This window comes from Triticum urartu, chromosome 3A (assembly GCF_056163025.1).
Source record: "Triticum urartu cultivar PI428250 chromosome 3A, HENAU_Tu73, whole genome shotgun sequence".
Classification (NCBI taxonomy): Eukaryota; Viridiplantae; Streptophyta; class Magnoliopsida; order Poales; family Poaceae; genus Triticum; species Triticum urartu.
The window spans coordinates 734262253-734285785 of NC_141875.1; the positions used below are offsets into that span (position 1 = coordinate 734262253).

Genomic DNA, 23533 nt, shown 5'->3' on the forward strand with positions numbered 1-23533 from the left:
AGGACAGAAACAATCTCATTATTTTTGTAAGTCTCACGGTATTGTTCGACTGCCAAGCTGAGAAACAAAGATCGCCGGCACTTCCTCCTCAAAAGGGCACGACCTTCCTTCAAATTTTAGGCCAGTCCTTGGCCTCCTGCATTACCGCGGTTACGAGGTCAAGAACGTAAATGTGCCAAGGCATGTCTCAAGACAAGAGATTAGGAGCTCCGCGCAGGAGATATGGCCGGTCTCAGCGTTCAAGTCCATGATGGACGAACAATCACGAGTAGCCTAGGAGTGTGGTGTTCTGTGGAACAAAATGGCTTCACTCTGATGGAACGGCTTGCGTTGGTCGACCAAACATGGCACATGGCTCGTGTCTCTAGCTCGCTTGGTCTGACGAGAACGTGTAAACATTGTACCGCGTGTCCACCATGAGCACCTTGGACAACAAATACGCACCGGTTAGAATGACCTACCGCTCGTGTCTCTAGTTGTAGGCGGCCCAGGCCGAGCTCCACTCCACGGGCGATAGTACTTGGTGCACTTGGTGGATGATGGCCGGGTTCGGGTCCACATGAGCATCCCCGGCCAAGGCGCATGAGGAGAAGGCCGTGGCGTGCGGCGCACCACGCCATGGCAGCCATTGGCCGTGGCCAACAACGCACTGCATGCTGGCTCTCTAATGTACCTCAGGAGATTAGCACTATCATTAGTGAGGAATGTAAAACCATTATCAATTAATGAAATGCTTTTCCCCCGCAAAAAAAAGAAGAGGCCGGCGGAGGCGGACGAGATGAAGGAGGCTAGGGTGCGGCGAGCAGGGCCTAAAGCAGACCGTGATGTCGGGACAAAGCGCTGAAGAATCCAATGAAGGCCTAAGGCACGTCCTCAGGCGGCCAACAGCTTTAGAGGAAGGAGGGGTCGGCCACGCGGCGGCGCCACCATTTGCATACCATGGCACAACGAAAGAGGGCGGCGAGGTCGCAGACGAGGATCTCGAGGACTAAGACCACCGCCGGTTCCATGGATCTAACGGTGACGGCCAACGGGCGAGTGCAAGCATCAACAGCGAATGAATGGTGTATATGATGGGATCAGGCGGGGATTAATCGGGCTTGGAATCGTATACATACATAATGATTTCTGAGGTTTCGTCACAGTTCGGTCTCCAATCACTAGCTAACTTGGCTTTGGCGCTTTCAACTTGTGCATCTATTGAAGTTCTATTCGACCACACCCGCTATACTTAAGCCAACTACCATGCCGATTGTTGTGACAGTGCAATGTATCAACAAATTGAGCCCTTTTTATTAGAAAAGACATCCAAAAAGCATCTAATGTGTAATATTTATTAGAAAAGATAGTAGATGGAGAACTAAGGACAATACTAAGATACCCTCTCCATCCCAAAATAAGTGTCTCAATTTTGTACTAACCTTAGTATAAAGTTGTACTATTGTTGAGACACTTATTTTGGGACGGAGGGAGTACAAAACAACCTGTATAAAAATTAAAATTACATGAAAAACAGACTAGCTAGCCCCTTCTTTCATCGCTTGCTCGCTGTCCACAGGAGTTTGAAAAATGTATTGGACATGTAGGATAAGGACTTCTTAAATGCCCTTGCTATACAAGACTTCAATAACCACAATGGTCACTTGCCACTAACAACGATATATCTATTTGCCGCTGAAAAAATATTGGTTGGGGCAGCATCCCACACAGGTAGGCTTGCAATCCTTCACCACTAATTCAGAGGATTGTAGAACAAGAACTTTCCACAAAACTAAACGAATGAGAGGATCGGTGTCGTCGCGTCAATAACCAGCCAAATGCTTTCCTTCATAGACACACTAACTGACAAGACCTGGAAGAACCAACATATCTGGCAATATCTACCCTCACATGCCCTTCAAACGTCGAATAAGACGCCATCGAGGTAGAAAAAGAGGCCAGAGAGACATGATTTCAATGCGCCATTGTCAACGTCACCTCATCGATGCCACTAGGTAAACAAAAACTAAAGGAAAATACAACCTTGGAGAGAAACAACGAAGAGGATCTCGCCCGAAAATTTCTCACAACGAAACTTGCGGTTCAGCAGCTTGATCAACCATGAGCGTTAGAGGTATAGTACGCTACCAAAATGAAGGTACCCACGCGATTTATGAGATGGGTCAGGCCGGCTGTTGGAGTAATTAAACTAAACGTGGATGCTAGCGATCACCCTGACGCTGGTTCAGGTGCTGCTGGTGCATTAATACGAGACTGTACAGGGGCGTTTATTGCTGCTTCCTGCTCATACAAGATACACGCCATGGATGCCGCCACGCATGGAAGCGCAAGCGAGCCGATGATATTGGGATTCTTTTCTGTTGTTGTCGAATGTGATTGTTTGGAGATTGTTCAAGCTATATTGTACCCGTCATAGTACCGTGCTTCCGCAGCGGTGGTTACATATGACTATTAATAGTGCACTGTGCTCCAGAAAGCAAAACTGCTGCCCATTGTGTGACTCGAGCGAGTTACAGGGGGAGACGTATACTAGTAGAAAACGGAGCTTTATTGCCGGTTTGTAAGGGCCTTTAGTGCCGGTTATGCAACCGGCACTAAAGGGAGGAGACTAAAGCCCCCCCCCCCCCCCAGTACCGGTTCGGCACGAACCGCCACTAAAGGCCAACCACGTGGCGTGAGCTCGCGCCATGGTATGGGGGACCTTTAGTACCGGTTGGTAACACCAACCGGTACTAAAGGTATTTTTTTTAAAAAAAATTTGGAAAAAAATTGATTTTTTTATTTTCAATTTTCTGAATTATTTGATGATTTAGTCTCTAATCACCTCTCTTAACCGCTCAAGTGTGGATCACTCATTCCAAATCGTCTAGCTTCCCGGCCGGTCACCCATCCTCTCACTCCCCCAGCACGCTTAACTTCGGAGTTCCATTCCCCATACTTTCCAAGTCTGCACTTATTGTTTTTCTGACAAACGTAAACTGTCAATTCTATTAACCCTCAGTAGTTTAGCTTGAGCATTAGGTCACATGTTTCACCGTTTGAGTTTGAAACTATTATTCTAAAAAACAGTAATTATTTAGTAACACTAATATTTCTTGAAAAAGTTTGACCATAGTTTGACCAGATTTGACCAAAATTGAAATAATTATTTAGTAACACTAATTTTCTTGAATAATTATGTAGTAACATTAATACTTCTTGAATAAGTACTTTGACCATAGTTTGACCAGATTTAACCCAAAAAACTGAAATTTGAGCATATCTTTTGTCCTATATTATACGTTTTTTTCCGACATCGTATGCAAAAGATATAGCCGTTTTACTTTTTCATAACTACATCTCGAAGAATTTTATTTTTTGAAATTTTTATCATTTTCTTTTATTTTTTTCAAAGCTGAAATGGCGATACACGGGGGGAGGGGTAGATTTTGATAATTGCCCTATAGTCCCGGTTTGTGTCTCCAACCAGGACTATAGGTCAGACCCCTTTAGTCCCGGTTCGTGCCACGAACCAGTACTAAAGGTTAGTACCGGTTCGTGCCACGAACCGGGACTAAAGGGGATCGTTGGGCCCCGGCCTGACGACAGCCTGCCACCACCCCTTTAGTATGGTTGACAAGATCACTAGTTTCAAGAAAAGGGCAAAAGGAAAAAGGAGAACTTCAAGAAAAACAGCAAGCAAGTTGCTGCTCATGTGAAGAAGCCCAAGTCTGGTCCTAAGCCTGAGACTAAGTGCTTCTACTACAAAGGGACTGGTCACTGGAAGCGAAACTACCCCAAGTGATTGGCGGATAAGAAGGATGGCAAAGTGAACATAAGTATATTTGATATACATGTTATTGATGTATACTTTACTAGTGTTTATAGCAACCCCTCAGTATTTGATGCTAGTTCAGTTGCTAAAATTAGTAACTCGAAACGGGAGTTGCAGAATAAATAGAGACTAGTTAAGGGTGAAGTGACGATGTGTGTTGGAAGTGGTTCCAAGATTGATATGATCATCATCGCACATTCCCTATAATTTCGGGATTAGTGTTGAACCTAAATAAGTGTTATTTGGTGTTTGCATTGAGCATGAATATGATTTGATCATATTTATTGTAAGTAAGAGAATAAATTGTTGTTCTGTTTACATGAATAAAACCTTATATGGTTACACACCCAATGAAACAAGTTCACTGGATCTCGATCGTAGTGATACACATATTCATAATATTGAAACCAAAATATGCAAAGTTAATAATGATAGTGCAACTTATTTGTGGCACTGCCGTTTAGGTCATATTGGTGTAAAGCGCATGAAGAAACTCCATGCTGATGGATTTTTGGAATCACTTGATTATGAATCACTTGATGCTTGCGAACCATGCCTTATGGGCAAGTTGACTAAAACGCCGTTCTCCGGAACAATGAAGCAAGCAACAGATTTGTTGAAAATCATACATACTGATGTATGTGGTCCGATGAATATTAAGGCTTGCAGCAGGTATCATTATTTTCTGACCTTCACAGATGATTTGAGAAGATATGGGTATATCTACTTAATGAAATAGAAGTCTGAAACATTTGAACAGTTCAAAGAATTTCAGAGTGAAGTGGAAAATCATCGTGACAAGAAGATAAGGTTTCCATGATCTGATCGCGGAGACAAATATTTGAGTTACGAGTTTGGCATTCATTTAAAACAATGTGAAATAGTTTCACTACTCACGCCACCTGGAACACCACAGTGTAATGGTGTGTCCGAACGTCATAACCGTACTTTATTAGATATGGTGCGATTTATGATGTCTCTTACCGATCTACCACTATCGTTTTGGGGTTATGCATTAGAGACAGCTGCATTCATGTTAAATAGGGCACCATCTAAATCCGTTGAGACAACACCGTGTGAACTATGGTTTGGCAAGAAACCTAAGCTGTCGTTTCTTAAAGTTTGGAGTTGCGATGCTTATGTGAAAAAGTTTCATCTCGATAAGCTCAAACTCAAATCGGAGAAATATGTCTTCATAGGATACCCAAAGGAGACAGTTGGGTACACCTTCTATCATAGATCCGAAGGCAAGACATTTGTTGCTAAGAGTGAATCCTTTCTAGAGAAGGAGTTTCTCTCGAAAGAAGTGAGTGGGAGGAAAGTAGAACTTGATAAGGTAATTGTACCTTCTCCCTTATTGGAAAGTAGTTCATCACAGAAATCTGTTCCTGTGACTACTACACCAATTAGTGAGGAAGCTAATGATGATGATCATGTAACTTCAGATCAAGTTACTACCGAATCTCGTAGGTAAACCAGAGTGAGATCCGCACCAGAGTGGTACGGTAATCCTATTCTGGAAGTCATGTTACTAGACCATGACGAACTTGCGAACTATGAAGAAGCGATGATGAGCCCAGATTCCGCAAAAAGGCTTGAGACCATGAAATCTGAGATGGGATCCATGTATGAGAACAAAGTATGGACTTTGGTTGACTCGCCCGATGATCGGCAAGCCATAGAAAATAAATGGATCTTCAAGAGGAAGACGGACGCTGATAGTAGTGTTACTATCTACAAAGCTAGAAATGTCGCAAAAGGTTTTCGACAAGTTCAAGGTGTTGACTACGATGAGAGTTTCTCACTCGTATCTATGCTTAAATCTGTCCGAATCATGTTAGCAATTGCCGCATTTTATGAAATCTGACAAATGGATAACAAAACTACAATCCTTAATGGATTTCTTAAACAAGAGTTGTATATGATGCAACCAGAAGTTTTTGTCAATCCTAAAGGTGTTAACAAAATGTGCAAACTCCAGCGATCCATCTATGGACTGGTGTAAGCATCTCGGAGTTGGAATATACGCTTTGATAAGTTGATCAAAGCATTTAGTTTTATACAGACTTGTGGTGAAGTCTGTATTTACAAGAAAGTGAGTGGGAGCACTACAGCATTTCTGATAAGTATATGTGAATGACATATTGTTGATCGGAAATAATGTAGAATTATTCTGCAAAGCATAAAGGAGTGTTTGAAAGGAGTTTTTCAAAGAAAGACCTCGGTGAAGTTGCTTACATATTGAGTATCAAGATCTATAGAGATAGATCAAGACGCTTGATAAGTTTTTTCAATAAATACATACCTTAACAAGATTTTGAAGTAGTTCGAAATGGAATAGTCAAAGAAAGAGTTTCTTGCCTATGTTACAAGGTGTGAAATTGAGTAAGACTCAAAGCCCGACCACGGCAGAAGATAGAAAGAGAATGAATGTCATTCCGTATGCCTTGGTCATAGGTTCTATAAAGTATGCCATGCTGTGTACCAGATCTATTGTATACCCTACCACTGAGTTTGGTAAGAGAGTACAATAGTGATTTAGGAGTAGATCACTGGACAACGGTCAAAATTATCCTTAGTGGAATAAGGATATGTTTCTCGATTATGGAAGTGAAAAAAGGTTCGTCGTAAAGGGTTACGTCGATGCAAGTTTTGACACTAATCTAGATGAATCTAAGTCTCAATCTAGATACATATTGAAAGTGGGAGCAATTAGCTAGAGTAGCTCCGTGCAGAGCATTGTTGACATAAATATTTGCAAAATACTTACGGATCTGAATATAACAGACCCGGTGACTAAAATTATCTCACAAGCAAAACATAATCACACCTTAGTACTCTTTGGGTGTTAATCACATAGCGATGTGAACTAGATTACTGAATCTAGTAAACCCTGGGTTGAGAGTGCAGGCGATTTTGGCCTGGTGATAAGGAGTGGATCGACAATTGAAGGGGCTCACGGGAGGGGATTAAATTTGTGGAAACTGACGGAGAAGCTGAGAAGGAAGAGGCGAGGCCATATTCAATGCAGACTCCTGTTTGGGCGCTTGCACCATAACATAATAAACAGAAAATTAATAAACAAGCACCGGTGTAGTGCCTTTCCAACGCAGGAGTGCCTCCGTTATGTTTGCTGGTCAGGCAGTAATGGAAGCGGATGTGGCAGGGATGTTGTGGTAGTCGGGCCCATCCGTAAGCCGGCAATGTAATTTTGATGTGGCAGGCCTGCTGATATGGATATGTTGCATGCCAAGAAAAATAATTTTTTTTAGAAAAGAAGGAGGACCCCCGGCCTCTGCATCTGGGCGATACATGCAGACACTTTATTAATTATTCACAAAAGACCTTACAAACAAATACAACAATAATTCTGAAGCCACCGTCTAGGCAACATCTGTCGCTACTTCTATCTAGTTGATGAAGGGATGCTTATAGTCCGGGCCTAATACCACAGACCTTGCAGACAAGCCTAACATCTAAGACCTGAGGCCCCAACCTAGCCATTTGCCGGGTCTAGGGAACAAACCGGTCCGGCGCACTCTCAGAGGCTGCCGCCGCCAACTGCCACCGCTCCATCTTCAGAGCTGTACTTACGCATCAACCTTGCTCGGTCTAACTATCGTCGACGCCACCACGGCGCCCAACGGCGCCACTCCCTGCGCACAAACAGCTGAGCACATCGCAGTCGCCATCGATACACCTTAGCACCATGCTACCAAGTACCACCAGCCGACACAGCTTGAAGTCTTTGGAAGATCTGTCATGCGTAGCACTTGCCGACCAGGCATGACAAAGCGTACCACCTGTCGGTCAGGCATGACTTGGCAACTCCACGGAAGCTTCATGCAAGACGAAGCCGCTTCACCTCCTGCCTCTAACTTCCAGCGCTGCTCCACAAACGATGCTCCCAAGAGAGAAATGACACCGCGGTGCCGTCATCGTCCGATCTGGAACACCAGATCCTAGGGTTTCCCTTGGAGCAGCACGAGTGTGTCGAAAGTAGTTACACGACGATGCCTTCACCAAGGTAACGGCGTAGAACGCCGCCATCGCCTGCCGTCGGCTCGGTTTTCACCGGCAACCATGTCTCCACAACTCGCAGCCGGGACTAGATGATGGATCTCGATATCCGATCACCAAGCCTCTGGCCGGCCACCTCCGACGAAGAAGATGACCACCACCACTGGCTACACCGGCCAGAACAGATCTGCCAGAGGTGCCGCCGAGCAGTCCACCAGGCCCTCGACGCCGTCGCCGATCTAAAGCCAGATGACGTGCCACAGAAGACCGCATCGCGCCGCCGCCCGATCCAGGCCAGCCGCCGCACGCAGCCGCCCGTGGCCCGAGGCAGGGCCGACCACCGCCGCCGTCGTCGAAGCCATCGCCATCGCTTCTAGATCAGCCGCACCTCCATGCGCGTTGGGGCCCCGCCACCCCTGATACGTGGCAGGGAGGAAGGACCCCCGCCACCGCCGTCGGCCTCCAGGCGCATGCCGGCGGCGTCCTCCGACAGCAGCGGAAGGAAGGGAGGAAGATGAGTTAGACCCCGGAGGCGGCTAGGGTTGGGGTGCCACCCGAGTCGCCCGAGCAGGGGGGCGACGCGGAGGTCAAGAGAAATAAGATAATGGGGATGAACTATTTAGGTATTATAGATACAATATACAACTACGTCAACCCTTGTAACGGAGGAGGAGCACTTCATGTTGTAGAGAGATACCAAAACAAGTTGAAGTTTCACTGCCTAGAGTGGCCCTTTCATGTTGTGAGGTTCACTTGCATTCTAGATGTACATGAAGGAAATATGCCCTAGAGGCAATAATAAAGTTATTATTTATTTCCTAATATCATGATAAATGTTTATTATTCATGCTAGAATTGTATTAACCGGAAACATAATACATGTGTGAATACATAGACAAACAGAGTGTCACTAGTATGCCTCTACTTGACTAACTCGTTGATCAAAGATGGTTATGTTTCCTAACCATAGACATGAGTTGTCATTTGATTAACGGGATCACGTCATTAGAAGAATGATGTGATTGACTTGACCCATTCCGTTAGCTTAGCACCCGATCGTTTAGTATGTTGCTATTGCTTTCTTCATGACTTATACATGTTCCTATGACTATGAGATTATGCAACTCCCGTTTGCCGGAGGAACACTTTGTGTGCTACCAAACGTCACAACGTAACTGGGTGATTATAAAGGAGCTCTACATGTGTCTCCAAAGGTACATGTTGGGTTGGCGTATTTCGAGATTAGGATTTGTCACTCCGAATGTCGGAGAGGTATCTCTGGGCCCTCTCGGTAATGCACATCACTTAAGCCTTGCAAGCATTGCAACTAATGAGTTAGTTGCGGGATGATGTATTACAAAACGAGTAAAGAGACTTGCCGGTAACAAGATTGAACTAGGTATTGGATACCGACGATCGAATCTCGGGCAAGTAACATACCGATGACAAAGGGAACAACGTATGTAGTTATGCGGTCTGACCGATAAAGATCTTCGTAGAATATGTAGGAGCCAATATGGGCATCCAGGTCCCGCTATTGGTTATTGACCGGAGACGTGTCTCGGTCATGTCTACATTGTTCTCGAACCGTAGGGTCCGCACGCTTAAAGTTACGATGACAGTTTCATTATGAGTTTATGTATTTTGATGTACCGAAGGTTGTTCGGAGTCTCGGATATGATCACGGACATAACGAGGAGTCTCGAAATGGTCGAGACATAAAGATTGATATATTGGACGGCTATATTCGGACACCAGAAGTGTTCCGGGGAAGTTTCGGATAAAACCGGAGAACCGGGGGGTTACCGGAACCCCCCGGGGGGTTAATGGGCCTCATGGGCATAAAGTGGAGAAGAGGAAAGGCAGCCAGGGCAGGCCGCGCGCCCCCTCTCCCCCTAGTACGAATTGGACAAGGAGGGAGGGGCGGCGCCCCCCCCCCCTTTTCCTTCCTCTCCTCTCTCCCTTCCTTCCCCCTCTCCTACTTGGACAAGGAAAGGGAGGGGAGTCCTACTCCCAGTAGGAGTAGGACTCCTCCTGCGCGCCTCCTACTAGGGCCGGTCGCACCCCCTCCTTTGCTCCTTTATATACGGGGGCAGGGGGGCACCCTAGGACACACAAGTTGATCTTCGTGATCGTTCCTTAGCCGTGTGCGGTGCCCCCCTCCACGATATTACACCTCGATCATATTGTAGCGGTGCTTAGGCGAAGCCCTGCGACGGTTAAACATAAAGATCGTCACCACGCCGTCGTGCTAACGAAACTCCTCCCCGAAGCTTTGCTGGATCGGAGCCCGGGGTGCATCATCGAGCTGTACGTGTGTCAAGAACTCGGAGGTGCCGGAGTAACGGTGCTTGGATCGGTTGGACCGGGAAGACGTACGACTACTTCCTCTACGTTGCGTCAACGCTTCTGCTTCGGTCTACGAGGGTACGTAGACAACACTCTCCCCTCTCGTTGCTATGCATCACCATGATCTTGCGTGTGCGTAGGAAATTTTTGAAATTACTACGTTCCCCAACAGTACATAGTCCGCCCTTTTTCTTTTAGGGCATCTCTAAGGCAGACCCATAAAGCGCCCACCTCCATCCGGATCGCGCTATCCGGACCAAGCAAGTCATCCAACGCGGTTCTGTATCAGTCCATGATGCGGTCCAGACGTGATTTCTCCCGTAAATCGGAGACAAAAGTGGTGGAGGTTTGCCAGAGTCCGGACCGATCCCAAGCCCTCTTCTGATCGCCCTGGCCCCACCAAAAACTCGTCACCGCCCCTGTCGTGCTTTCCTTCTGATGCATGCCCTGTTTACCGCGCCGCATTCATGCCGGCCCAGAGCACGAGGAGGCCGGCATCGATGCCGCGATTTCAACGGAGGAAGGACGGCCATGACCGACGCGACTTCACAGCAGCCGCCGCTTCAATGCGGACGCAGGTTCCCGAGGAACCAACTCCGGCCACTGTGCCGTATTGAAGCGGCTCACCAGTCGTTCGAATGGCCTAGCCGCGACTATTTAAGCTGCGCTCCGACACCGTCCAAATCGCATCCTCCTCCTTCTGCTCCTCCTCTCCTCGCCCATCTCCCTCCACATCTCCGGCGATGGGCAAGTTTTAGGTGTGGGTGCCGACACGTGGTTCCGGGGCGGGATCTAATGGATCATGCCGATGGCCCTGATGTTAACTATAAAGCTGAGAAAGGAGTGCAAACCAATCTACCATCAAGCATATCATCCTGGTGTCCAATGAGGCGGCCGTGAGGCCAACCTACCAGCTCCAGCATTGTGCTAGATTCAAGGTCTACGACATACACGCGCATGTCATTGATGTGGTGGACTCTCATCATACCTTACTCTGAAGTCAATAATTGTGTGTGTTTCTTGTCAGGACGTTTTAGCTGAGGTGTCTGAGTGCAGAGCTACTATGAAGAACCGTCCACATTATTTCCAAATCATTAGCTCGGGCCCTTTCCTTTGCATACAAAGCAGTAAAAGGGTCTCATCAGTGGCGAGGGCAAGGTATGGTGGCACATGGTGCCTTCGATCAGGAAGGGTATCCTCCTCAAGGAGACATTGGCAGTCCTTGAGTTCACAACAACAGAACACATCGTACCTAAATCATAACCGATGCGCACATACCTTCCCTATCTACGAAAACAGAGGGCAGCATAAATAGCAAATTCTTAAATAACATGGAATAGAAATTCCCCCAAAAGATAATGCTCTTACATAAGATGAATGAGAAATCAGTGGTGCAACGGGGTTCTCTAAGAAATAATCTGCTGGTTAAAAATCTGGTGGCAGAAGCCACAAGCAATCTCGCACATCAATGTAGTGATAATATCCTCTTGATGTGATCCTCTCTGAGGAGGGCGGATGCACACCATCGTCCTTCTCGCAGTGGTACACGTGGCAATTACCTAGGTCCAACCTTTTCAAGAACTGGCGGGTGAACCCCGACACACCTTCCTTTTTACAATGGTTGTCAAGGTGGCGTTGCTTGGAGTGGTAGATCTGGTTCTTCTCCATTGTGCCGCGCCGCGACGACACATGTACCGCCCTGCAACACAGTTCTCCTACAAATAAGGCGCAGTCTCCCAAGCTCGTCACCTCTACCCACACAGAGCGATGCGGTGCTTCATGGACAAGCTGGTACACCCTAACAAAATGTGTTTCCTTATCGTTGCAGTATGAATTGAACTCGACCGCCATCGCTAGCTTGCTGTGCAGCTCGAAGATGTGGCCGGCCAAGTAGTATTCGCCATGCTCCAGACACAGGATACTCATGTCGATGTTGGCTAGCCGGTGGACGGAGGTGACCTTCAGAGCCCCATCCTTGTTCAGGCCGGTGTCGAACTTGAGTAGCCGCATGTAGCCGAGGTAACATTTGAGGCCATATAGCTCACCGTTGTAGAACAAGATGTTGTCGAGGTAGTCGTCGTCGTGCCCGTCCGGATAATCGGCTAATTCTGGAGCCATCCACCCAAGCTCTGGGCAGCCAATTCTACATAGGCTGACTGCGCAGTCCCAGATGATGGCGGCAGCGATGCATCCGCTCGAAGTGGGATCGTCTGAGAAGATGATTTTCCGAAAATCTGTGGATTCATCCGTTACGGGGAGGGGGAGCCGAACCTAGGCGCCGGAGAAAGGGTTCACGATCAGGATCTCGCTGTCAACCTTGCTGGCAGCGATGATCCAGCCGCCGTGGTGGGATCCAAGGAGCTTCCAGTGGCTGCCCAGTGCGAACAACCGCGGCAGCGGCACGCGCAGCGCCCTGCCGTCCTCGGGGCTGTACGCCCGCGCCTCCCGGTCTCGGTCGCCGTTGCCCGTGAACGGGAGAAGTAGCGGCAGAGCCGGCGGCGGCGGGTGCCATGACGCGACGGCCCGCCAGGAAGCGCAGACGGCGGCGAAGCGCGCGCGGTCGTACGCCGTGAAACAGCTGAGGTACACCGTGTCCAGGAGGTCGTCGGGGAGGTCGGACCACCCGCGCGGGACGCCGCCGTCGCTGGCCATCGCTTCTCGTTGTAGCTGCATCGTAGCGTCGATCGAGTTGTACGTCAGGACTCGGGACGATCGATCGGATCGGCGGTATTGTGTACTCTATGTGGCAACAAACGGGCGGGTTGCGCATTGCCACGGCACAACACGTATACGTAAAGAAAAACAGAAAGGGGTGATCTTATTTTAATAGTTTTACCCTAAAAATAGTACTATCTATGTACTACTTATTTTCCAAGTATTTTTCAACCAAAACACCTACTCAATATATACTTTCCATATACTCATTTTATTGCCATACATTTTCTCTGAATTTACTTTTCTATTTTCTTTGTTTGATTATAAAAAATAGGGAAACTCTTCCCCTCAGCCGGTAAAACCGTGGTGGACATCCGCATCGTCGGATCGGATTCAATCGCATGGCTGTCTGGTGCTCTCTCTTGGTCCCACGTCCTCTCACTGGAAACATCGGCAAGCAACAGTGCAACCTTATCCTCACAAGCGCTGACTGCTCATCCTTTCTCCTTTCCTCCACCACGTGATATCCATCTCAAGCTCCTAGCCATGGCAATATACGATTGCTCCCCCAGCCAGAAACCACATGTTGCCTCAAGATTGAAACTGCGCTAGTAAGCAGGCCCACTACGGGCAGCTCCTGCTACCATTCATTAGGACATGTACAATGGTGTTATCTTAAGAGTGCCACGTAGGATAAATGATGAGGTGGAGAAGAAAGAACTCGTAAGAAAAGGCTTGTCTTTTCTTATTTAAGATAAGACAAGAGATGATCTCTTAGCACAATTTATCTCACCATGTTTTAAGAAATTGCTAGTTATTGAAGATAAGACTAAAATATAACCCATTGTAGACATACTTTTTTGTCATCTCTAAATTACATGCAAGACTTAAGATAAGACTGTTTTATCAACCATTGTACATGCCCTTACTGCCACTAGTAAAAACCAAAGCTTGTTGTTGCAGGGCCAACACTGCTCGTCGCCGACTGTAGGGGGCTCAGCATGGGAGCTTAGAGGGTGGGTGGCGGCGGCGAAACAACGGCGATGCTGCAACAACGGTGGCCGCCGCCCACCACCGATGCTACGAGCTCTACTGTTGCAAAAGAGCCGATCGATGAAGTCTCGGATTGCAACAATCTAAGTAGTTTTTCCCTTGAAAAAATAACTATCTAAGTAGTATTTTTTAGCTAAAAAAACTACCCAATATATACTTTCCATATACTCATTTTATTACCATAATTTTTTCTCTTAATTTACTTTTCTAGTGTCTTCGTTTGATTAAAAAAATATGCCAAACGATGCACACATCTGGGAAAACACAATTATGTGCAACGTGTCTCGGTTTTTGGAAAACTATGTTCGGTGTCATGTGCCATTGCTCAGGCTGGACAGTACGAGGGGCCTTTTCGGCACACTTTTTGTTTGAAATACTTTTCGGCACACTTGTTGCCCGCTCAGGAGCGTACGAGTCGGTCCAGCCCCGCTAAGTACTAGGCGCCGTTCATCACGCATCCATCTGATTAGACATTTTTTTCCCAGTGGACGTCTCTAAAAAACAAAAGAGAAAATGTGGCGTTGACCAGCTATATATTGCTGAAACAATTATAGCAATTTTTCTAAAAAAACACATTTTGAATTAAGTGCACGGGAAAAGGGTTTCTCGTTTTTTTTTCTCGGCTATATATTGAACCCTAAAATGTCAAAATCGACTATTTTTCTCTCCCAGTCAACTACTACCACCCTTAATATACTTGATATATTTTATACCCATGGAAACATCCAGTTTGGCCCAATTTGAAAGCAATTTTAGCAATAATGTGAAAACAGTTTTGTACATGTGGAAATGTAGTCACAAGTACCATATTAAAATCAAGAAACAAAAATACCAATATTGAAGACTTCTTTTCCTTAGAAAGCTCAATATTTCGAAGAATATGGGTTTAAAAATTTTCAATAATTTTGGGACAATATGGAACTAATAAAGACACTAAAATATATGCAACCATAATTTATTCTACACTAAAGAATTTGAAGAAACGAGGAAACTAAATGTTGAAGAAAAATTAACATAATATATTATAAATTTTGTGAAACATATGAATATTTCCAAGAAAATATTTAAGCTAAGTTTCCTAAATGAATAGTTGAAAAAAAATCTATAAATTAACTTTTGAATTTGAATGTTTATGTTACTTCTACAATGTTTATGCAAATCCCCATAGATTTTCCATAAACTTTTGTAGTTTCCTTTCTTTTTTTGTCATTTTTTGTGTGCTGCATATCAACCACCATGAATAAATTATCCAACATAAGTCATTGCTAAGTAACGGTAGGAAATTCTCGTCATCTCAAGATTGCTGCTCTTGGTAATTAATATCTGGGCATCGCCTCCTAAGTATTGATTAACAAGACGACAAGGGAAGAACACCGACCAATCCATCTGCAGCGACATGACCTCCTAGAGGTTCGCATGGAATGAAGGCCAATCTACCAACTCCTCCACCATCCCAGTTTCAAGGTCCAAGACGCGCACGAATCCGGTGTGGTGGTAGACAATCATCGTGTCGCGCTTCTCCTCTAACATGTATAGAGTCACCATTCGTGGAGTGTCTGGATCTGTCAACATGATCCCCCAAATGCATAACCAATCTGAAATACCATTCACAGTCGTCCAGATCACTAACCCGAGCATTTCCCATTGCATATAGATCAACGAAAGCGCCCCATCTATGTCCAACATTAGGCACGGGTTACAACTCCTTAGGCAGTCCATCTGGAAGGGGGTCTTCGTCAAGGAGACATGGCCATCCTTGATATACATGTCAACTGGGCACAAACATGACATGAGAAAATCATAAAAGAGCTTGTGTGCCGTGTCGTGGGAAACAACGGCGAGACCGCAAAAAATAGGGGTATAGTTGGCGGTAGATGCATCATTGAAGCACTTCCTGGGCTTGCTCTAGCTCCCTTCGTCAAACGAGAACGTGTGGAGATTGCATTCCGAGTTGATGATTACCACCTTGAAGAACCGTCGGGGGGATGACCCCCGGGTAGGCATCGGAGCCCGGAATGGGACCAAAAAACCTTTTCAAAACATTGGGCCGGCTAGCGCCCCTCAGTCTGGTTGGCCCCCCATTCGGCTTCCCGATATGGGTCAGCTGGCCGCACGCCGGCTAGAGACGAGTCAGCGGTCGTCCCATACAGCCGTATGACAAGACCCCCCCCCCCCCCACCACGACGGGAGCACGTGACTATAGTGTGGCCATACCCGCGGACCCGGGCGACCGACGTCAGCGCCCCACTTTCAGCCATCTCCATGACGCTAACCACTCCATGACGCGGGACGAGATGGGCAACAGTGTCGCACAGCCGGCGTGACCCGTGCCCGGTGGACCCTGGCTCCCAGCGGGTCCTGCGACTGGCTCCAGATGATGACACTAGGCCCCGCGCCCATGTATCTTCACCATTGCATCCGTGGGCGGGGGGGGGGGGGGGGGGGGGGGAGAGGAGACTATAAGACCCCCAAGGTGCCCTCCATGTAGAAGGGCTACTCTATCTCAGATTACTAGAACACACACAAGAGAGGCAAGAATGGAGAGCTAGCTCCTTCTTCCTCCTCCACCAAACAGCTCCAGTAGCACCATTGTAACCCTTGTGTGTATCCTACCATTTCGGTAGGAGTAGGGGTGATACCTCCCCCGGAGGGCCTCGAACCTGGGTATGTCTTGTGTCTCGCACTCGCGCGTGCCGACCTCGCCTCCGGAACCCACCGGCGTCCTCACGCAGCCCCCCACTTTCAGCCATCTCATGGCATCTGCCGTGATTTTACCACGACAAGAATGATGAGTTACACTTCTTGTTGTCCGAGTGTCAGTTTGCGCCGCTTAGAACAGCAAATCCGCTACAGCAGTAGTGTGAGGGGTCGGGATTGACCTGGCCATTGTTTAGAGGTGGGAGAGCATGTTACTCGCCGAGGAGTAGGTTGCACACCGCCAGGTGGACGACCATTGTGTCCGGGTCAGCGTCGGCGCCATGAGGGGCAAGGCGCGGGAGGAGGAGGTCGTGGCGGGAGACAAGTGTCTGTGCGTAGATCAGGAGCTCCGATGCGCCCGGCACAAAGGTGCTAAGGACACGGCGACCACGTCAAATCACCGACCGTGGACGGGGGACCAAGTAAGGACAGGCAAACCTGTTGTCCCTGACGAAGAAACGGACGAGGGAGGGGCACGCGTCCACTGGCCAGAAGCACCAGGGGAAGGAGGGGCCAAACATGAGGAGGCGCCACAGCTTGCGCGACGTGGCGCATCGGAAGAGGGCCGCTGCATCGTCGTTGATGCGTACGAGGATCTTGAGGACCACGTCGTCTGGAAGGAAATGCGAAGGCACTGCCCGTATCGTTGCCGGCCCGTATCATCCGATAGATATTTATTTTAGACATTCTCGCCAAGCTTTATTCAGACTCCAGAATGTTTAGAGGTAAAAAGTGCAGCTCCCCAGGCCGGCCCAACCAAACATGGCGTCCAAACCAACGGGTTAAAACATGCTTTGCGAGCCTCGAAATTCGAGCTCCTAAACTCATGAACTATGTTACAAGAAATGAAACATCTAGTTCTTTGTATTATTTCATGTGCTTCTCAATATCTTTTACCACCATCTTGCAATCCGAAGCAATATGAATCTAATTGACATGCAGACCTCTACCAAAGCTTGTCCTTCTCGGATGGCCAAAGCCTCCAAAGTATTTGCTTCTGTTATGAACTTGAATTTTATCGCTGAAGCTCCCACAAAATTACCTCCCTGGTCACGGCATACCAACGCTGCTGCACTATAAGGTCCTTCACTAGCTGCTGCCGCATCTGTATTCATTTCAACGAAACCCACTGGCGGAGGCTGCCAAGTAGCAGGCCGTACCATAGTAGTCCTACGCAGTACCGGTGTATCTTTGCCACAAATCTGAAGATCCCTGAGATAAGAATTGACAAAGGAAATGGTTGCGAAGGGACTTTCGAAAATATCTTCATGATAGCTCTTCTCCTTGCTCGCCAAATTGCCCATAAAGTCACCACCACACGGGTGAAATCTGCATGCGGTAATGTATCATGAATAGTAAACAGCTAATTCTTTGCATTCATAGACAGATTGTCCACCGCAATTTCCACAGATAGATTGGATCGTGTTGGGTAATTGATCTACAGGCTACAGCCCAAAATTGCATGTGTCCGGGTACTGCACGTCTGTACGTACGCTCGGCCGGGGTGTGTTTTTTGAAACAGTGTTGTCCGTTTGAAATTCACAGTACCTCAAGCAATTTATCTGCAGCATTTTCTTTTCCTTTTTTTCTGTTCTATTATGTGCTAGCTCGATTGCCACATACTTTTGCTAGTTAGGGCAGGGCTAAGTCGGCCGGATCACGTCGTCGTCCCAGAGGAAAATTGAATCTGCTGCCCCTTTTCATCCATACGCCTGTTTTAAGAAATGCGGTTACAACTTGGTGATACACGATCAGTGTTTTTTTTACCAATGCAACATGAGTTTTTATATTACAATATCCATAATAAACGTTCACATAGAAACACACATCCTAATATTATCACCACGTGGAGCTGGTTATCTCCTTTCCTTCATCTGTTGCTTCCCCACGGCTGCCAGTCTTCTTGCGGCCTCTTCCCCGGTGCCGCCTTCTCCTTCTTGGAGCTGCCTCTCCACTTGGAGTTGGAACCGGAAGGCTGGATCTGCTAATTAACCATAAAACAGAAGCACAAGCAATCAAGATCGTCCAATATATATTTTGTGTGTGTGAGGAAGACATCAAATTTAGAGCACGGTAATTAAAATAATCGACATTAACGTGACACAGACAATCAATCAATCGTGTAAAGCAGTGGAAGCAACACTTAATCAGTCTAGCTAACTGACAGTTCATTACTTCCGCATATCAAACCAAGTATATATACCTGGTAGTACCAAGACGAGAAATGAAGAACGCCGCCCAGTCCATCTCCAGGGGCACGACATCTAAAGGGATGTTAGGGTGTAAGCCGCGCCAGTCCGCCACTGCCTCCACTGTCCTAGTCTCTAGGTCGGCCGAGTACACGCGCCGACACCTGTCATTGACAAGTAATTTGCCGCACTTCTCACCTAGTATGTAAAATATGTCTCTTTCTTGACTCCCCGTCCTCCTAGGTTGTACTAATTCCACCGTCTCAGCACAGAGCCATTGCGAGGTACCGTGTGCACTCTGGTGGTCCTCTTGCTGTCTCCATATCTCTAGCTTGGGACTCGCTGCCTCTTGCATCCTTAGTACCGATAGGGTGCCATCGGTCGTGGCCAGGCCAAGGCACGCATGATCTGCATGATACATCGCCGGGATGGGGAGCTTTGTCAAGGAGACATCGCCGCTCTGGGCGTCTAGTTTAACAAGGCAGAAACCACCCGTTGTATAATTATGAAATAGCCAGTGGACGGCGCCATGGCCCAGGATGGGGTCACTTTGACACAGAAACCCCAGGGAGTCGGAATCTGCGGTGCCACTGAAGCACTTTGTATGTCTACTCCAACTCTCAGTGCCGAACGAGAACGTGTGGACATCCAACTTGAGGCCCATCAGGTGACCATGACCAATGGTGACGATTAGCACTTTGTAGAAGGATGAGTTGCCCGGTGTCTGCTCATCGTCGTCGGAGCTGGAGCGACAGTCATCACCGGATAGGACGACACAACCGTTACACTCATAGTCACCTGAGCCGATGGAGGCACATATTAGAGGAGGGAGCATCTCGCACCTCCCGACGAGCAGGTTGCACACGGCCAGGCGAACGACCCACCAATCGTTATCGATCGCGCCACGGGGTGGGACGAGGCGCACAAGGAGGAGGCCACGACGCGAGACGAGCGGCACCGCGCGGTACAAGAGGCTTGCCGGGACGTCGTGCACGAAGGAGCTGATGGCACGGCGCCCACGACCAAGCGGCGACCATGGCGTCGGGACGAGCACCTTGGCCCCATGATTACGATGCCGTTGCTTGTTAAAGAACCCAGCGAAGGAGGCGCATGAGTGGTCCGGCCACCAGCACCGTAGGAAGGTGGGATCGGCGACAAGGTGGCGCCAGCGTCTGCATGCTGCTGCGCAACGGAAGAGGTCGGCCGCGTCATCAAGGCGAACTAGGATCTCACGGAGGATGTCATCCGGGAGCGAGGCTGCCATGGCTGAGTAGCTTGCGTCGATGTGGGGATGATTACAATTGGCGTACGTACTTATTTTGGTGGTCGTCGACGTCGATTATTAGAGTTAGACTTGATCTCCAATACCCAATACAAAAGGAAGAAGATCTCCAATCCAACTACATGCTGATCTTACGTCTCCAGGACACCGTATCCATATCTTATTCCTGTTTTGTTTATTTTATATACACTACTAGTAGACGTTAACTTCTTTTCCACTTTATATCTAGCCGCATGTAGGCAGGCAGCTAAGTGATTAAACCCGTGACAACATAATTCACTCATCTCCAGATGGTTGCTCTCAGTAATGTCTCCCAAGCTCACGCACGGCAACAAACGCACGCCTCACGCACTGCCGTTACCCGTTAGACAACACCTAATCTCTATACTAGTAGTACTTTTTTTTAGGCATCTATACTAGTAGTAGTACTTAAAATACAACACGTAATAGAAAAGGAAAGGAGACAATCTATTTTATCTGATTACAAGTAGTTAATCGCTACAACGGATGCAAAAATATTTTAATGGTTAAATTAACCGTGACAAACATATACAGTATTTTCTTTTGAATAGTGACAAACATACACTAGTATAGACTATGCAGATCAACAACCGTTTGATTCGTCTCACACAATATCTCGGTAACATGGGTACCATTGTGGTTTTAGCATGGCCCTCATTACGCTCGCCGCCACAGCATGGCCGCTGTTGCAGTTGCAACATGGCCCCCTTTGCAGTTGTCACCACAACATGGGTGTTGTTGCAGTTGCAACATGGCCTTGGCTCAATAACATTGGGGCTGCAGTGAAATTGTCGCAGTTGCGCAGCTCTCCACCGGTTATAGCAACACCAGATGCTGGAGCTAGCTTTGACACTGATCTAGATGACTCTAAGTCACAAACCGGATATGTATTTTTATTGAATGGTGGAGCTGTCAGTTGGTGCAGTTCCAACAAATCGTCGTGGTGGGATCTACATGTGAAGCGGAGTACATCGCTGCTTCGAAAGCAGCAAATGAAGGAGTCTGGATGAAGGAGTTCATATCCGATCTAGGTATAATACCTAGTGCATCGGGTCCAATGAAAATCTTCTGTGTCAATACTAGAGAAATTACCTTAACGAAGGAATCCAGATTTCACAAAAGAACCAAACACATCAAGAGACGCTTCAATTCCATCCGCGATCAAGTCAAGATGGGAGACATAGAGATTTGCAAGATACATACGGATCTGAATGTTGCAGACCCATTGACTAAGCCTCTTCCACGATCAAAACATGCTCAACACCAGGACTCCATGGGTGTTAGAATCATTACAATGTAATCTAGATTATTGACTCTCGTGCAAGTGGGAGACTAAAGGAAATATGCCCTAGAGGCAATAATAAAGTTGTTATTTTATATTTCCTTATTCATGATAAATGTTTATTATTCATGCTAGAATTGTATTAATCGGAAAATTGATACATATGTGGATACATAGACAAAACAATGTGTCCCTAGTAAGCCTCTATTAGACTAGCTCGTTAATCAAAGATGATTGAGTTTCCTAGCCATAGACATGTGTTGTAATTTGATGAACGAGATCACATCATTCGACATGACCCATCCGTTAGCTTAGCATAATGATCGTTTCAGTTTTAGTCCTACTGCTTTCTTCATGTCAAATACATTCCTTCGACTAGGAGATTATCCAAATCCCGGACACTGGAGGAATACCTTATGTGCTATCAAACGTCACAACGTAACTGGATGATTATAAAGATGCCGATGACAAAGGGAACAACGTATATTGTCATTACGGTTTGACCGATAAAGATCTTCGTAGAATATGTAGGAACCAATATGAGCATCCAGGTTCCGCTGTTGGTTATTGACCGGAGATGTGTCTCGGTCATGTCTACATAGTTCTCAAACACGTAGGGTCCGCACGCTTAATGTTCGATGACGATTTGTATTATGAGTTATGTGGTTTTGGTGACCGAAGATTGCTCGGAGACCCGGATGAGATCACGGACATGATTAGGAGTCTCAAAATGGTCGAGAGGTAAAGATTGATATATTGGACGGTGATATTCGAACACCGGAATGGTTCCGGATCGTTTCGGGTATTTTTCGGAGTACCGGGAAGTAGTGGTCCAACATGAACCATATGGGAGAGAGAGGACAGCCCACAAGGGGAGGCACCCCCCCCCCATGGGCAGTCCGAATTGGACCAGGGGAAGGGGGCGCGGCCCCCCTTTCCTTTCCCCTCTCCCTCTCTGATACGTCTCCATCGTATCCACTTTTCCAAACACTTTTGCCCTTGATTTGGACTCTAATTTGCATGATTTGAATGAAACTAACCCGGACTGACGTTGTTTTCAGCAGAATTGCCATGGTGTTATTTTTGTGCAGAAATAAAAATTCTCGGAATGACCTGAAACTTCACGGAGAATATTATTGGAATTTATAAAAAATACTGGTGAAAGAATCAACACCAGGGGGACCACACCCAGTCCACGAGGGTGGGGGCGCACCTGCCCCCCTGGGCGCGCCCCCTGTCTCGTGGGCCCCCTGAGGCTCCACCGACCTCAACTCCAACTCTATATATTCATGTTCGGGGAGAAAAAAATCAGGGAGAAGGATTCATCGTGTTTTACGATACGGAGCCGCCGCTAAGCCCTAATCTCTCTCGGGAGGGCTGATCTGGAGTCCGTTCGGAGCTCCGAAGAGGGGAATCCGTCGCCATCGTCATCGTCAACCATTCTCCATCACCAATTTCATGATGTTCACCGCCGTGCGTGAGTAATTCTATCATAGGCTTGCTGGACGGTGATGGGTTGGATGAGATTTATCTTGTAATCGAGTTAGTTTTGTTATGGTTTGATCCCTAGTATCCATTATGTTCTGAGATTGATGTTGCTATGACTTTGCTATGCTTAATGCTTGTCACTAGGGCCCGAGTGCCATGATTTCAGATCTGAACCTATTATGTCTTCATGAATATATGTGAGTTCTTGATCCTATCTTAGAAGTCAATAGTCACCTACTGTGTGTTATGATCCGGCAACCCCGAAGTGACAATAATCGGGACCACTCCCGGTGATGACCGTAGTTTGAGGAGTTCATGTATTCACTAAGTGTTAATGCTTTGGTCTGGTACTCTATTAAAAGGAGGCCTTAATATCCCTTAGTTTCCAATAGGACATCGCTGCCACGGGAGGGTAGGACGAAAGATGTCATGCAAGTTCTTTTCCATAAGCATGTATGACTATATTCGGAATACATGCCTATGTTACATTGATGAGCTGGAGCTAGTTCTGTGTCACTCTATGTTATAACTGTTGCATGAGGAATCGCATCCGACATAATTATCCATCACTAATCCAATGCCTACGAGCTTTTCACATATTGATCTTTGCTTAGTTACTTTTCCGTTGTCACTGTTACAATTACTACAAAGCTTCTACTGTTACTTTTGCCACTGTTACCGGT

General features: G+C 47.0%; 1 protein-coding gene and 1 pseudogene across 1 annotated transcript; both read right to left on the bottom strand.

The window, feature by feature from the left end:
• Positions 1 to 11608: 11608 nt before the first annotated feature.
• LOC147982421 (uncharacterized) lies at positions 11609 to 12835 on the bottom strand (annotated as a pseudogene).
• A 5592-nt stretch (positions 12836 to 18427) lies between these two features.
• On the bottom strand, positions 18428 to 20041 carry LOC147982422 (uncharacterized). The gene is made up of 2 exons (XM_087517327.1): positions 18792 to 20041; positions 18428 to 18572 (listed from the first exon to the last, which is right to left on the bottom strand). The coding sequence occupies exons 1-2, from the start codon at positions 20039 to 20041 to the stop codon at positions 18428 to 18430; spliced, it is 1395 nt and encodes a 464-aa protein (XP_087373453.1).
• Between the last annotated feature and the right edge of the window lie 3492 nt (positions 20042 to 23533).

Coding starts and splice junctions, on each gene's coding strand:
- LOC147982422 (XM_087517327.1), bottom strand. CDS start 20,041: ATGGCAGCCTCGCTCCCGGATGACATCCTCCGTGAGATCCTAGTTCGC. Junction 18,573..18,791: donor TCTCGTCTTGGTACTACCAG/GTATATATACTT, acceptor ATGGTTAATTAG/CAGATCCAGCCTTCCGGTTC.